Consider the following 18154-nt stretch of genomic DNA (forward strand, 5'->3'; position numbering starts at 1 on the left):
TATACATTACTTTTTTGTCTAATTCCATTGTGGATGACATTCTTTCGTAGAAGTTTCTACGCAATCCATGGTGGAGGGTACATAAAATTCGGTCTGGCCGAATTTACGGCCGTATATACTTGTTTTGTTTGAATATGCCGAATGTCTTTGATATACCGATATTTTATTTCTATAGAAAATTATTCAAGTACATACCTCTTTTCAAAATCAACCAAAACATCAAGAATTCTACTAATCTACCAGTAAAGAAGCTACCATTTTTGGTAGAATTCCACAAACTATGGCATGCGTGATGTCAATCCGATCAAACCTCAGTTGGTCTTAGTTTGGTGTAAATTTTAAAATTTTAAAAATTTACAATTTTTTTATTTTTTGTGTTTGTTTATTCTTATCTCGTGATGAAAAACATTCCAATAAATTTAGTCTATGGCCCGCCAGTTTTGATTTGCAGCTAGGGCCAACTCTGTACTCAGATGCGATCCAAATAGTTACTGTACTTGGGAATTATCATCTATTTGTCATGATGTACTTCGTATGTCGTATTCTGTGGGCTATTATTGTTGTGTATTTGATATTCATTTTCACTTTTCCAGTATTTAATTAAATTGTCTCTTTCTCTATTATAAAGCAATGATCCCTTGTTTGTTTGTTTGTATGTAAATGCTAAATGATCTACATAGAGTATAGACAGAGACATGCCCCATACTCTTACGTATGTATGTCTTCATGTCTCTATGAATGGACACTTTTGTCATATAATAGCCAAACAATTTTGTTTATTCTACAGTTTTTTTTAATTTTAGTCTTAAACGCGATACTCACCGTGATAGTTCTTACTAAACGTACACCGATTTGTCCGTCATATTGCCCTCCAAACATTTCATTTTTTTTTTGTCGTGGTTGCATCTTCCATTTGTGTGTGAAAAAGTAATTTACGTGTAATTGTGACAAACTAATTTATAAATTAATTTAAAACAAATTGCATTTAAAAACTAAAGTGTTAACAAATATTGTGTGTCTACTTATATGGTTTATAGTTGTTGATTATGCTGGGTAGCTGAAACGAAATGTTATAAATTCTAATGACCATAGTTTTGGTGAAAATCTTTTTTATTGATTCGAATGACACAAATTTGTGGGAGTAAAATACGTTTCAGACTCCGTTAACATTTTCTTAATATTTTCATCTGTTGCCTTGACAATTGCTACACGAATTGTTTCTGTCAGTCGTGTACAATGCCTTCACAGAATAAAATATAAACAGTTTTGTGGGCAAAAGTAACTACATCGTGCGAAAATGTATCCATTTCCTCGATAGATTGTTAAAATAAGAAAAAATTACCTGCACTAATAGGAAAAAAATCGTTCACAAACCGTGAGCGGATGGTAAAGAAATGAAACAGAAGCGTTAACGAAAAATCAAAACGGAACATTAAACAAGTGAATACGGTCTTAAATTCGGACGGGTCGATTTGATAACAGATACCCTGCTAAGCAAACATATAACTTACATTGAAATCGGGAGATTTAATACATGGGGGTTACACCAAAACATGGACCGAGTGGGGAACATGGTGTGGATATTCCCCACTCTTAATTACGGATCTAAACTACCTTTAGATTTTGAATTTCAAGCAAATCGGAAAATAGGGCATTGTCTAGAAACCCTAGGAGTCAAAACGGGAGATTGGTCTTTATAGGAGATATATCAAAATATGTGTGGACCCAAACTACCTCTAGATTTTGAATTTCAGACAAATTGGATAAAAATTGGGATGTCTAGACGCTGATGTGGTGAAATCGGAAGATCGATCGTGTATCGGTACATGACAAAACATGTACCGATACACGTCGTCGCACGTTGAACCCCGTGTCAGGCACAGTATTTTTCCCTAAAAGTGTGTACTAAGTTCTGGTTTAGCCGTTAAAATTAACAAGTATATACGGCCGCAAGTTCGGCCAGGCCGAATCTTATGTACCCACCACCATGGATTGCGTAGAAACTTCTACGAAAGACTATCATCCACAATCGAATTACTTGGGTTGTGGTATCTTAAAACTTCTTAACATCGTTTTCTAAATTGTGATTTAGTCCATACATGGTATATATTAGACAAAAAAGTTATGTATATTTAAGTCTACAAATAATTACGAATCGATATGGACTTTTTGTACGTAGAGAGCCAGAATTGAAATATGGGGGTCGCTTATATGGGGGCTATATACAATTATGAACTTGATATGGACCAATTTTTGTGTGATTGGGGATCGATTTATCTGAGGGCCATATATAACTATAGGCCGATATGGACCTAGTTAGGCATGGTTGTTAACGACCATATACTAGCACAATGTACCAAATTTCAACTCACTCGGATGAAATTTGCTCCTCCAAGAGGTTCCAAAACGAAATCTCGGGATCGGTTTATATGGGGCTATGTACGATTATGGACTGATATGGACCACTTTTGGCATGGTTGTTAAATACCATATACTACCACCACGTACCAAATTTCAAGCAGATCGGATGAATTTTGCTTCTCCAAAAGGCACCGGAGGTCAAATCTGGGGTTCGGTTTATATGGGAGCTATATATAATTATGGACTGATAGGAACCAATTCCTGCATGGTTGGTGGATACCATATACTAACATTACGTACCAAATTCCAACCGAATGGGAAGAATTTTGCTCTTCCAAGGGGCTCTGGAGGTCAAATCTGGGGATCGGTTTATATGGGGCCTATATATAATTATGGACCGATATCGACCAATTTTTGCATGGGAGTTTGAGGCAATATATTAACACCACGTACCAAATTTCAACTGAATCAGATGAATTTTGGTCTTCCAAGAGGTTCCGGAGGTCAAATCTGGTGATCGGTTTATATGGGGGCTATATGTAATTATGGACCGATGTGGACCAATTTTTGCATGGTTGTTAGAGACCATATACCAACACCATGTACCAAATTTCAGCCGGATCGGATGAAATTTGCTTCTCTTAGAGGCCTCGCAAGCCAAATTTTGGGGTCCGTTTATATGGGGGCTATACGTAAAAGTGGACCGATATGGCCCATTTGCAATACCATCCGACCTACATCAATAACAACTACTTGTGCCAAGTTTCAAGTCGATAGCTTGTTTCGTTCGGAAGTTAGCGTGATTTCAACAGACGGACGGACGGACGGACGGACGGACGGACATGCTCAGATCGACTCAGAATTTCACCACGACCCAGAATATATATACTTTATGGGGTCTTAGAGCAATATTTCGATGTGTTACAAACGGAATGACAAAGTTAATATACCCCCCATCCTATGGTGGTGGGTATAAAAATGAATCAGTAAAAGCAGAGTAAACTTATATATTTGGGCGCATATAAGGGGGAATGATCCACAGTACACTCAAAACCAGTGAACCAATGAGAAAAGAGAATTTTGGTTAATTTTCGAAAATTTAGTTCAAAATTAAAAAAAATGTCATTAGTGCCACACGAACTTCAAGAAGCTCCCAGTTTTGGTAAAATTTACAAATTTTAAGAAATTCTGAACTATTTTGTCGAAGACACGAATTTAGTAAATCTTTATGATTCATTTGTGCATATTTTTTTTTCATTTATTTAGTTAATTTAACTAGCGTACGTAAAAAATATTTGTCAAACTTTTTAGAGTTTTTGAGTAAGGTCTAAAAGTGAACTCTCTATTTCACTAAAGCCAATTTTACTCTATTTTAGTTCATGGAATTATTATGTTTAGAGAAGGTTTCTTTTGCTCTATTAATTTTTGGTACGTTAGTTAAATGAACTAGTAAACGGGAAAACATTATACACAAATGAAACATAATGATTTACTAAATTCGTATTTTTCACAAAATAGTTCATTATTATTTTAAATTTGTAAATTTTACTGAAAAAGCGCCCATTTTGAACTTCGTATGACAATTTTGAACTCCAACCTTTTCCTTCAATCTATGAAATTTTCTTTAACAAGTGAAAAACTTAATTATGTCTTATACACTTTCTTGAATTTGTTGAAAAATATTTACTTATTTTTGTGATATTGGCGTGATGACAGCGTTTGTAATACTATTTTCTAAAAATAATCTAATTTTTCTAAAATTAACCAAAATTATGCTTCTTGGTGGGTTCACTGTTTTTTAGTGTATACAACCAAGGAAAAAAGAGTAAAATGCTATTTTTGGATGGGAAACATGCAACATCTTTGACGCAACCATGTTATTTTCTGGAAATCATGTATCTGATTTCGGAAACCAAAAAACATCATTTTTGCGTACAACAATAACATTTTGTTCATGAAACATGTTTCTTGTGATCATATTTCTTCTCTGTGTGTACAGTGTATATTAGTCCATTTATGTATGACCCTAATGAATACAACATTCAAATTTAATTTTTGATCATCTTGATTGGCCTGGTGCCCTTTAAGCTACATAGACATTTTGACAGTTCTCGACAGATAATATCGGGATTTTATTTCGACTCACAAACTTATCTATCTTGGATTTTACGATTTTTTATATAAAGGTAATAAATTTTACCGATAAATAGTCTGAGAGAGCTATAAATTTTCTGGGGGCTTAGCAATCCCCTAGCTATGTCAATGCACCCATCCTATGGTGGAGGGTATAATAATTATGTCTAATAATTTTTATACTCTAAACCACATGGTGGTCAGGTTATAATAGCTTTGATCTGCCAAAAAAAATGTACCTACCAGAAATATTAGACCCCATGGAATATATACCGATTGACTCAGAATCACCTCCTGAGTCGATCTAGCGCTTGGTGTCTGTCCGTCTGTCCATGTATTTGTTGTTCGCAGGATTCCGGTTGCAATTATTAACCGATTTTGATGAAATTTGGTACAGGGTGTTTTTTGGGTACAAGGACGAATGCTGTTGAATTTGGAAGAAATCGGATCAAATTTAGATATAGCTCCCATATATATGTATCGCCCGATTTCGACAAATGGGGTTACGTTGAGCTTTTTTACTAACCGATTATCGTCAAATTTAGCACAAAGTAATTTTTTTGCATTACCCTTCGAAATCGGTTCAGATTTAGATATAGCTCCCATATAAATGTATAGCCCGATTTTCGCAAATTTGGCCACAAAACCCTTATTTATTACCCGATCTCAAATTTAGCTAAAGGTAACCTTCTGTGGTATCAACCAAACCTGCCAAATATCATCTAAATCGGTACAGGTTTAGATATAGCTCCCATATATATGTATAGCCCGATTTTAACAAATTTGCCCTAAAACCCCAATTTTTTATCAAAATAGCCTTAATTACTACACGATCTTACTCAAATTTAGCACAAGGTAAACTTCTATGGTATCAATCAAACTTGCCAAATATTATCCAAATTGGTTCAGATTTAGATTCAGCTCCCATATATATACATCGCTCGATTTGCCATAATACTCTTATTTATTAACCAACGTTACTTAAATTTCAAATTTTGATGTATTAGACGATCTATTTAGCCATACATATAGCTTGTACATAAATATATTGACCGATTTACACAAATTTGGATTTATTACCCAAACTAATTGAGCGATTTCCTCTTTTGTTTTAATAATGGAAGCAATATTAGTGGCATATAAACTCTGTAGGTTCAGAATCAACTATAGCTCCTAATATCAGATATTTCTGGTGGGACTACATATATACCCCTTAATGTACAAATGTTTACTAATTCAGTAGGGGTGGTTTAGGGTATGATATAGTCGGCCCCGCCCGACTTTCTACTTTACTCACTTGTTTATTTTATACCCTCCACCATAGGATGGAGGTATATTAACTTTGTCATTCCGTTTGTAACACATCGAAATATTGCTCTAAGACCCCATAAATTATATATATTCTGGGTCGTGGTGAAATTCTGAGTCGATCTGAGCATGTCCGTCCGTCTGTTGAAATCACGCTAACTTCCAAACGAAACAAGCTATCGACTTGAAACTTGGCACAAGTAGTTGTTATTGATGTAGGTCGGATGGTATTGCAAATGGGCCATGTCGGTCCACTTTTACGTATAACCCCCATATAAACGGACCCCAGATTTGGCTTGCGAAGCCTCTAAGAGAAGCAAATTTCATCCGATCCGGCTGAAATTTGGTACATGGTGTAAGTATATGGTCTCTAACAACCATGCAAAAATTGGTCCATACCGGTCTTAATTATATATAGCCCCTATATAAACCGATCTATAGTTATACATAGCCGATCCCCAAAAAAATCTACCAAAATTTTATTTGTATAGAAAATTTTGTCAAAATTTTATTTCTATAGAAAATTTTGTCATGATTTTATTTCTATAGAAAATTTTGTCAAAATGTTATTTCTGTAGAAAATTTTGTCAAAATTTTATTTCAGCAGAAAATGTTGTCAAAATTTTATTTCTATAGAAAATGTTGTAAACATTTTATTTTAATTTTGTCAAACTTAATTATATACGTATTTAATCGGCCTTTTTATACCCTCCATCATAGGATGGGGGTATATTAACTTTGTCATTCCATTTGTAACACATCGAAATATTGCTCTAAGACCCCATAAAGTATATATATTCTGGGTCGTGGTGAAATTCTGAGTCGATCTAAGCATGTCCGTCCGTCTGTTGAAATCACGCTAACTTCCGAACGAAACAAGCTATCGACTTGAAACTTGGCACAAGTAGTTGTTATCGATGTAGGTCGGACGGTATTGAAAATGGGCCATATCGGTCCACTTTTACGTATAGCCCCCATATAAAGGGGCCCTCAGATTTGGCTTGCGGAGCCTAAAAGAGAAGCAAATTTCATCCAATCCGGCTGAAATTTGGTACATGGTGTTGGTATATGGTCTGTAACAACCATGCAAAAATTGGTCCATATCGGTCCATAATTATATATAGCTCCCATATAAACCGATCCCCAGATTTGGCTTGTGGAGCCTCTAAGAGAAGAAAATTTCATCCGATCCGGCTGAAATTTGGTACATGGTGTTGGTATATGGTCTCTAACAATCATGCAAAAATTGGTCCACATCGGTCAATAATTATATATAGACCCCATATAAACCGATCTTCAGATTTGGTTTGCGAAGCCTCAAAGAGAAGCAAATTGCATCCGATCCGGCTGAAATTTGGTACATGGTATTGGTATATGGTCTCTAACAACCGTGCAAAAATTGGTCCACATCGGTCCATAATTATATATAGCGCCCATATAAACCGATCCCCAGATTTGGGTTGCGGAGCTTCAAAGAGAAGCAAATTTCATCCAATCCGGTTGTAATTTGGAACATGGTGTTAGTATATGATCTTTAACAACCGTGCCAGAATTGGTCCATATCGGTCCATAATTATATATAGCCCCCATATAAAACGTTCTCCAGATTTGACCTCCGGAGCCTCTTGGAGGAGCAAAATTCATCCGATCCGGTTCAAATTATGAACGTGGTGTTAGTATATGGTCGCTAACAACCATACCAAAATTGGTCCAATCACACAAAAATTGGTCCATATCGGTTCATAATCATGGTTGCCACTAGAGCCAAAAATAATCTACCAAAATTTTATTTCTAGAGAAAATTTTGTTAAAATTTTATTCGTTTCATAATAAAATTTTCATCATTGTCAACATTTTATTTCTATAAAAAATTTTGTCAAATTTTTTTTTTTTGGAAAATTTTGTTCAAATTTTATTCGGTTCATAATCATGGTTGCCACTCGAGCCAAAAATAATCTACCAAGATTTTATTTCTATAGAAAATTTTGTCAAAAGTTTATTTCTATAGAAAATTTTGTTAAAATTTTATTTCTGTAGAAATTTTTGTCAAAATTTTATGTCTACATTGTCAAACTGAATTATATACGTATTGGATCGATCTTTTTTGATTTAATATATACCACGTATGGACTTACATACAATTTAGAAGATGGTGTTAGGAGGTTTTAAGATTCCTTGCCATCGGCAAGCGTTACCGCAACTTAAGTAATTCGATTCTGGATGACAGTGTTTAGAAGAAGTTTCTACGCAATCCATGATGGAGGGTACATAAGCTTCGGCCTGGCCGAACTTACGGCCGTATATACTTGTTTTGTTTAATATATACCCCGTATGGACTAACTTACAATTGAGAAGACGATGTTAAGAAGTTCTAAGATACCTTGCCATCGGCAAGTGTTACCGCAACCCAAGTATGTTAATTCGATTGTGGATGACAGTCTTTAGTACAAGTTTTTAGGCAATCCATGGTGGAGGGTACATAAGATTCGGCCTGGCCGAACATACGGCCGTATATAAATACTTCTTTTTGTTTTTTTAATTTGTCGATAAATATATGTGTGATATACACATTTAATCATTTGTCCGGATCCTGGGCCATCCAAATTCCAACCGGAACGCATGAACTCTGCTCCATCGGGATGATCCGAAAATTAACTCTGGGTTCTAATATGGATCAATAGGAGTAATTTGTGAATGATTGTTATCTGTGGTCGGTTTATATGGGAATTATATAAAATTATGTAATGATCCAATATTTGACAATTATTAGAGGGCACATACTGACATCACATACACAGAAAATTTTGTTTTAAAAAATTTTCCCCAAGCCAATGAATTTTTCTTTACCTCAAGTATATCTCAAAAATTTTACGAACTAAACGTTGTTATAGATTTCAATGACCTTAAAGAACATAATGAACTATCAATGAAAAATATAACGTATATGTAAGATACATTTTGACAAATATATTGAAATGAGTTTGGTAATACTTGGTGTCAGATACACTGTAAATAGCAATGTAAACATGATTAAAAATTTACTTACGCTCACTTCTAATCCCATATGTTCACGTGCGATATTTGTTTTATATAAAGTATCACTTGTCCTCAAGTGCTTTACCTACAATGTTATTGTCTTTATCATGTAATAAAAAGAAATTTTTATCATTAGAACATTTGTATGCGATCAAGTTAATTTTCGAATCAATTTTTCCATTCCAATTGAGCTATCTGCACAACATTGTATTGAAATACTTTAGAAAATTTTTGAGTTCTCAAATGGAGGGTTGCCAATAAAATGTCAAGAAAAATTGACACTGTTTGTACGCACCACCATAGGATGGGGGGTATATTAACTTTGTTATTCCGTATCGAAAAAAAAATTCAATTTCAATTTTTATTTTTACACTTTTATTTTCTTATTATCTAATTTATACAAATTGAAAAACATCTTCGCTTCCACCCGGGGATTGAACCTGGGTCTATTGGCACCATAACAGAACGCCTTAACACACCCAGCACACAACGACATTGAACACGATACATCAAAACGGATATTCAAAATGTTTGGGACATGAACCAAATTTGGCACCACAGGATGACATTCTAACTACTTCCTGAGATGTTCTTTATTATTATGAATGCAAAAATAAAGAAAGCTGGCTCAAATCTCACTAGCGGATATTTTTTATTAAATATTTTTCTAAAAAAAAAATATTTTTAATGTTATACATCGTTTTTTTTTTGTGCATATATTTTTGTTTAAATATATATTTTTTTCATTATACATTTTTCCATTAAAATTAAAAATGATCGTAATTTGCAAAACGTTCTCAAAAAAACTTCCATGGAAGTGAAAAACTCAAAGGACACAGGTTCAAATTCCAGCGGGGATGATTTTTTATTGTTCTTTTTTTTAGTTTTTTATTGATTTTCTATTCTTTTTTGCGAAATTTAATTGTCAAAAATTTTAATTTTCACTTAAAACGTCCTAATTCCGTACTTTGTAAGACTTGCCCAAAAGAACTGCATCGGAAGTGGAAAAATATCTATAAGGGATCCCGGGATAGGTTAGGTTAGGTTACGTTAGGTTAGGTGGCAGCCCGATGTATCAGGCTCACTTAGACTATTCAGTCCATTGTGATACCACATTGGTGAACTTCTCTCTTATCACTGAGTGCTGCCCGATTCCATGTTAAGGGACCTCCTTTTTATAACCGAGTCCGAAAGGCGTTCCACATTGCAGTGAAACGACTTAGAGAAGCTTTGAAACCCTCTGAAATGTCAGCAGCAGGGATCCCGGAATGCGCTTTAAAAAAAATGTTTGTGGACTTGTCCAAAAGCACTGCATCGGAAGTGGAAAAATTGATGGGGGATTCCGGGATGCGCTTTAAAAAAATGTTTGTGGAAACTTTTTCTGAGTATGAGAGTAAGTGCACTCCGAAAATTCCAAATTCGGCATTCCTCAAAGTGCATAAAGAGAGCGATCATATGTTATGGGCATGAACACAAACACAAATTTGAGAAATTTTTATCTGATTTGGCTAAAATTTGAAATTTTGACTTATTTTAGTTCCAACAATACATACATATGGTGAGAAGAAAAATAATCGAGAAGGTTCAGCGGTTAAAACTAGAAGTGTCCATATGTAATAGGTACTTTTAGTTAATGTGGTATCACAATGAACTGAATAGTCTAAGTGAGCCTGAATCTTAATCGGGCTGCGACTTTAACCTAACCTACATATGGTGAACTTGGTCTATGGTTTTCTGAATATTTCTTACATCCACACTGAAACAAAAGCTTGGTCCTGTTGCAAAGATATTATCTGTACACTAAAGATTATGGTATTGATTCCGATACAAAGAAGTGGAAAATTGAAGTAAATTCTCTTTTAAGACGCAAGTCTTAAATTCACTTAATTCTAAGTTCAAAGGTTAGGTTAGGTACAGTGGCAGCCCGATATTACAAGCTCACTTAGACTATTCAGTCCATTGTAATACCACAAAACAACTTCATTGCAAAGTTGATCCATTTTTGGACAAGGAAAAAACTTTATATCAAAGAAATACGTCTTCTATGCTAAGCAATCCTCGTATCTCAAAGACATGAAATCTTTTACCTCACGGCAATATTTCAGTACATAAATGGACATTTTAGCGATATAAGTCAATGTATGAAAAAGATATATTTCGAAATTATTTAATCCAATTAACTTTTGATTCATTAAATTGATTTGTTTACCCAGCAAAAAAGCGTCGCCAAAAAAGTAGTGATAATGTTCTTTTTGGATACGGAAGTGGTGCAGAATTGGCGCAGAAGCGATGTATTTAACATCGGCTTGTCATAGGACGGATGTCCACCATTTTAACAGCCGAGGCATTGAATTTGCATCACTTCTTAAGGTATGATGCGAATTCAGTGTTTTGGATGTGAATTAAGAAATTTTGTCATATTTTGACATACAAATAATTTTTAAAAATTTTTATGAGTTTTAATGCATTCTTACGCTTGTGTGGAACGTTTGACATCAAATATTTTCAAAAAATCTAAATTTTTCTAGAATGGATTTGGCATTTTTTTCGGCAAAATTTAAATAAATTTTACCATTTTATTAATTCTTAATCTATTTTGAACCTATTTGAAACAAAAAATTTAAAATTGTCCATTAAAAATACGACAAAAAACGAGTTATAAAAAATTGACTCAAATGAACTTCCTGTGCAGCTAAAATAAAGTACTTCTTTGGGAGGACATTTTTGGAAGTGCTTTTAAAGTTGTTCCTTTAGAAGTACTTCCATTTTTTTTTGCTGGCTATTTGAGGTATGATTGAATCTAATTCATTTACTTAATCGTTTAATAATTTTAATTGGAAAAAAAATATGGTAATACTTCTTCTGTGTAGGCCACATCAAATTATGTCTACACTTATAAAAATTCCAAGAATTTTCGATTGCGAGTGTAGAATTGATTTATCAACCAACTATGTTACAATGTTTCCAAATGAACAACCAATAGGCAACTTGTCTACAGACAATATAAATTCCATCATACTAGAAATGATTACTTTTGTAATTTGTAGCAAAGTGGGGATTTCAATTACACTTGAAGATTTAAATAACCAACAATAAAAAATTTTAAAATCAGACAATAACAACAATACCATCCAAAAATAAATTATATTCGATTGTATTTCTTGAAATTTCAACAGAATCTACTACAAAACCAATCACCAGAAGATTACAATAGGCAAGTTCCCGTCTACAAGTGCAACACTTAGACATATATTATCTGTGACAAATACAATATAAATTAAAGCTGAAAAGATCTTCTTGTGACTTCCTAATCAACAATAGTTTGCTGTAACCAACATTCCTCCTCAATGATCATCAGATAACAAAACATTCACGAAAAGGCAGGGTAGAGTGCAAATGCAATGAAATCTTTCTACACCGAAGCCAAGAATCATTTAAGCAACTGCACTCGCATCATTTCCAACGGCTCCTCGGCATCATCACCCGGATCCACTTCTCATTCACACAGCAAACATGAACTTGACGATGATGACTATGACGAGTACGAAGATGTCACATCTACAGAGGCGACAATGTCATCACCGTATGCGGAACACAATGAAAACGGCGGTCATGGTCTATCACACTCCTCCACACATTCTGCTCTAGGCCTCAATAATAATTTCATCACGTCGACATCAACGGCATATGACACTCACCAGCGACCTTTCAAATACGACAAATTGAGAGGTCGTTGGTCGACAGCAGCTGACTTCTATTTTGCCTGCATAAGCCATGCCTTTGGCTCGGTGGTCTTTTCGGAATTGGCTCTATATGTGTCCATGTGCGCGGGAGGTAAGTGAAATTTGTTAATATCATTGGCTAGTTAGGTACATTGCATTCATTACACTCTGAAGCTCATTGTATAAAGTGCATTTTAATAAATGCAGACAAATTGGCATAATAAAACTGTTAAGAATAGAGCTATACTGATTGCTTTAATTGAATCAAGTAAAAGGGAGGGATACTGGTATGAACATCCATAAATATTCAACAGTTAAATATATTAAGTGCTTTCTCTCTCCAAGACTTTGTTCTGTGTAAATAAATCAAGTCTGACTAATTGAGACTCGCTTTTAGAGGAAGTGGATTTATTTGTTGGCCTAGGTATTTTAATGGATCGGAAATTGAATTTTAATAGTTTCATTATTACATTGAAAGAATTGTCTTCGTTCCCATTACGAAATATTTTACATTAAATATTCTTCGTAAATTCTTCAAAACAACGGAATTTTCATTAATTTTCTTTTGAAATAAAATGTTGTATAAAAAAAAAAAAAAATCGACAAAAGTTTCTATAGAAATAAAATTTTGACAAAATTTTCTATAGAAATAAAATTTTGACAAAATTTTTTATAGAAATAAAATTTTGACAAAATTTTTTATAGAAATAAAGTTTTGACAACATTTTTTATAGAAATAAAATTTCGACAAAATTTTCTTTAGAAATAAAAATTCGACAAAATTTTCTATAGAAATAAAATTTTGACAAAATTTTCTATAGAAATAAAATTTTTACAAAATTTTCTATAGAAATAAAATTTTGACAAAATTTTTTATAGAAGTAAAATTTTGAAAAAATTTTCTATAGAAATAAAATTTTGAAAAAAAATTTCTATATAAATAAAACTTTTGGCAAAATTTTTTATAGAAATACAATTTTGACTAAATTTTCTATAGAAATAAAATTTTGACAAAATTTTTTATAGAAATAAAATTTTGACAAAATTTTCTATAGAAATAAAATTTTGAAAAAAAAAATTCTATAGAAATAAAACTTTTGGCAAAATTTTTTATAGAAATACAATTTTGACTAAATTTTCTATAGAAATAAAATTTTGACAAAATCTTTTATAGAAATAAAATTTTGACAAAATTTTCTATAGAAATAAAATGTTGACAATATTGATCTATAGAAATAAAATTTTACCAAAATTTTTTATAGAAATAAAATTTTGAAAAAAAACATCTACAGAAATAAAAATTTGATAAAATTTTCTATCGAAATAAAATTTTTACAAAATTTTCTATAGAAATAAAATTTTGAAAAAATTTCTATAGAAATAAAATTTTGAAAAAATTTTTATATAAATAACATTTTGAAAAAAAATTTTATATAGAAATAAAATGTTGACAAAATTTTCTATCGAAATAAAATGTTGATAAAATTCTCTATAGTGATTATTTTGTTAAAATTTTATTTCTATAGAAAATTTTGCAATTTAATTTTTAGTTTTTGGCGCTAACCGAAATATTGGATATAAGTATTAGAACAAATAAATAATTATTTATTTGTTTTAATATAAATAAATAATTATTTATTTGTTTTAATATTTATTATTATAATCGATTGAGCTCAAGCCGAACAAAATGAATAATCAGAACAATTTTATTTCTATAGAAAATTTATTTTACAGAAAACTTTGTCAGAATTCTTTCCTAGAGAAAACGTTGGCCATATTTTATGGTTTTCTAAAGAAAATTTTGTCAAAATTTTATTTCCATAGGTTAGGTTAGCTATAGTGGCTGCCCTATATTTAATGTTCACTTCGACCATTCCACTGTGATACCACAGTGGTGAACTTCTCTCTTATCACCGAGTGCTGCCCGATTCTATGTTAAGACCAATGACAAGGGATCTTTTTTTTTATAGCTGAGTCCGAACGGCGTTCCACATTGCAGTGAAATCTCTTAGAGAAGCTTTGAAACACTCAGAAATGTCACCACCATTATTGAAGTGGGATAATCCACCGCTGAAAAATCTTTTGGTGTTTGGTCGAAACTGGGTTTGAACCCACGACCCTGTGTATGCAAGCTAACCATTGCACCATTTTTATAGCAAATTTAAAAAATTTTCTCAAAAATTTATTTCTATAGAGATCTTTATCAAAACTTTATTTTTATAGAAAATTTTCTCAATATTTTATTTCTTTAGAAAATGTTGTCAAAATTTTATTTCAATAGAAAATTTTGTCAACATTTTATTTCCATAAAAAATTTTATTTTTATAAAAAATTTTCTTTAAATTTTATTTTTATAGAAAATTTTCTAAAAATGTTATTTCTGTAGAAAATTTTGTCAAAATTTTATATCTACAGAAAATTTTCTCAAAATTTTATATCTACAGAAAATTTTCTCAAAATTTTTTTCTATAGAAAAATTTCTCAAAATTTTATTTTTATAGAATTTTTTTTTCAAAATTTTATTGCTATAGAAAATTTTCTCAAAACTTTATTTCTTTAGAAAATTTTCTCAAATTTTTATAGAAAAACTTGCCAAAATTTAGAAAACATTGCCAAAATTTCATTTCTTCAGAAAATTGTGTCAAAATTTTATTTCTATAGAAAATAAAATCTCGGCTCAAATTTATTTTGAATTTAGCTCCCATATATATCCCACCCATTTTCCTATATTAAGACGCTATGGCGCCCTCAATTGTTTTTAATTTCCGCCTTCAACACTCAAAAAAAAGTGAACTCTCTATTTCACTAAAGCCATATTAACTTTATATTAGTTCATAGAATCATTATGTTTGGAAAAAGTTTATTTTAGTCAAATAATTTTTTGCGTATGTTAGTTAAATGAACTAAAAAACGGGAAAAAGTTATACACAAATAAAGCATAAAGATTTCCTAATTTCGTATTTCTTACAAAATAGTTCATTATTTCTTTAAATTTGCAAATTTTACCAAAAATGTGTCCATCATGAACTTCGTATGTCACTAAAGACATTCTTGCAATTTTGAACTCCAAGATTTCTCTTAAAACTACAAAATTTTCTACTGAAAAAATTTAGTTATGTCTAATAAATTTTCTTGAATTTGTCGAAAAATATTTACTTATTTTTGTCATATCGGAGTGATGCCAGCGCTTGTAATACCGTTTAGTTAAAATTTTCTAAAAAAGTTCCAAATTTTCTAAAATTAATCGAAAGTTATCTTTCCTGGTAGGTTCACTGTTTTTTCAGTGAAAACCCATCACTCATTAGAAATACGAATGTATAAAATCAAATTGACATAGTCCTAAAATTCTTTTTATAATGCCGACACTTTACACGCTTATTCATTTTTAAGTGCTAATCATATGGTAGTTTTGTCGACAGTGCCTTCTGCCCCTCTATCTGGTCTATGACGATGTAAATGGTAAACTGTTATTTCTACAGAAAATGTTATTTTGATAGAATTTTTTTTTTCAAAATTTTATTTCTTTTGGTGTTTGGTCGAAACTGGGTTTGAACTCACGACCCTGTGTATGCAAGCTAACCATTGCACCATTTCTATAGAAAATTAAAAAATGTTCTCAAAAATTTATTTTTATAGAGGATTTTATCAAAACTTTATTTTTATTGAAAATTTTCTCAATATTTTATTTCAATAGAACATTTTGTCAACATTTTATTTCCAAACAAAAATTTTCTTAAAATTTGTTTTGTTTTGTTATTGTTGGTTTTGTTCTTTAAGCATTGTTGTCGTTTTTTTATTTCAGCTTAAAACCATACATTGACTAAACTACAAGAGTAGCTTAACCAACAGAGGAAAAGAATGTTTGTCAAATTTATTTGGGCAAAGCCCTATAGACTGCAAGATGGTTGGATGGACGCACGTTTCGGAATTACCACATTCCTCATCAGCATCCTCTACTTGCAGCAAAACTATCAACCAATTATCAGAATAAATTCAGGCAGTTTATTAAACCCAACAAAAACCACACTTGAACCCTCCGAAAAAAGGTTTTACATTGATAGCCGGCTTATGCCAAATAAATTCGAAACAAACATATCTCTTTTCCTATGCCACTGTCAAATCATCGATTTGAATTCACATGGCTGGGTTTATTTTGAGCGTGCCTCCTCTTCTTTTTCTATTTGTTTTTATAGAAAATTTTATTTTTATAGAAAATTTTCTTTAAATTTTATTTTTATAGAAAATTTTCTCAAAATTTTATATCTACAGAAAATTTTCTCAAAATTTTATTTCTATAGAAAAATTTCTCAAAATTTTATTTCTATAGAAAAATTTCTCAAAATTTTATTTCTATAGAAAACTTTCTCCAAATTTTATTTCTACAGAAAATTTTCTCAAAATTTTATTTTTATAGAATTTTTTTTCAAAATTTTATTGCTATAGAAAATTTTCTCAAAATTTTATTTCTTTAGAAAATTTTCTCAAATTTTTATAGAAAAACTTGCCAAAATTTAGAAAACTGCCAAAATGTCATTTCTTCAGAAAATTGTATATCTACAGAAAATTTTCTCAAAATTTTATTTCTATAGAAAACTTTCTCAAAATTTTATTTCTACAGCAAATTTTCTCAAAATTTTATTTTTATAGATTTTTTTTTCAAAATTTTATTTCTATAGAAAATAAAATTTCGGCTCAAATTTATTTTGAATTTAGTTCCCATATATATCCCACCTATTTTCCTATATTAAGACGTTATGGCGCCCTCAATTGTTTTTAATTTCCGCCTTCAAAAGTTAAACCCATTACTCATTAGAAATACGAATGTATAAAATCAAATTGACATAGTCCTAAAATTCTTTTTATAATGCCGACACTTTACACGCTTATTCATTTTTAAGTGCTAAATCATATGGTAGTTTTGTCGACAGTGCCTTCTGCCCCTCTATCTGGTCTATGACGGTGTAAATGGCAAAGCGTTTGTATTTTATTAGACAAATCGTCGTCACTGCCGCTATTTTCAATTATGCCCATTTGATTACATAGCTCATTGAAATGTTATCACAAATTTAATTTATTGTAGATACTCTGATTATTTATTTGCCCTGCCATTGACCTTATTTATATAATTGTGAACGAGTTTTCTTTTGAGTAATTATTTATAATTATTTATATTGTTTATTTTTTTAAACAGCGTACGCCTTGGTGCCATATCTGTTCGGTGTACTTCTCTATGCCATACCCATATTTGGTATTCAAACTTTTCTGGGACAATTCTCATCATCGGGTACCATTTCGGTATTTCGTGTGGCACCTATATTCAAAGGTAAGAGTGAAAGGTGAAAAAAGTGTGTAATTTCGAAATGACAAAAAATTTTTGTATATAAATATTTTAAAAAAATTTCTTTAAAGACAAAAGTACTAAAAGTTTCGAAGAATATTTCTCTAAACACAAATTTTCGAAGAAATGATCTCTAAAGTGACAATTTCCAAGAAAAACAAAATTTACAAGAAATTCTCGTTACAAACAAAATTGCTACAAATTTTTCTTTAAAGATTTTTAAATTTCGAATGATTTTTCTGTAACGACGAAGTTT

The 18154-nt window shown here is 31.5% G+C and overlaps 1 protein-coding gene across 6 annotated transcripts in view; it reads left to right on the plus strand.

The window, feature by feature from the left end:
* Positions 1-18154, plus strand: part of LOC142226561 (sodium- and chloride-dependent glycine transporter 1) — a 64557-nt gene that overhangs the window by 24243 nt on the left and 22160 nt on the right. For 5 of the 6 annotated variants that reach the window (XM_075296639.1, XM_075296635.1, XM_075296638.1 and 2 more), the window contains exons 2-3: positions 12015-12672; positions 17752-17883. In XM_075296639.1, coding sequence (XP_075152754.1) covers positions 12240-12672; positions 17752-17883 — 565 coding nt within the window. In that variant the 5' untranslated portion in view covers positions 12015-12239. Of the gene's footprint in view, positions 1-810; positions 928-12014; positions 12673-17751; positions 17884-18154 lie in introns of those variants that run through there. The other variant, XM_075296636.1, reaches the window with a different exon arrangement.

This window comes from Haematobia irritans, chromosome 2, assembly GCF_050003625.1.
Source record: "Haematobia irritans isolate KBUSLIRL chromosome 2, ASM5000362v1, whole genome shotgun sequence".
Classification (NCBI taxonomy): Eukaryota; Metazoa; Arthropoda; class Insecta; order Diptera; family Muscidae; genus Haematobia; species Haematobia irritans.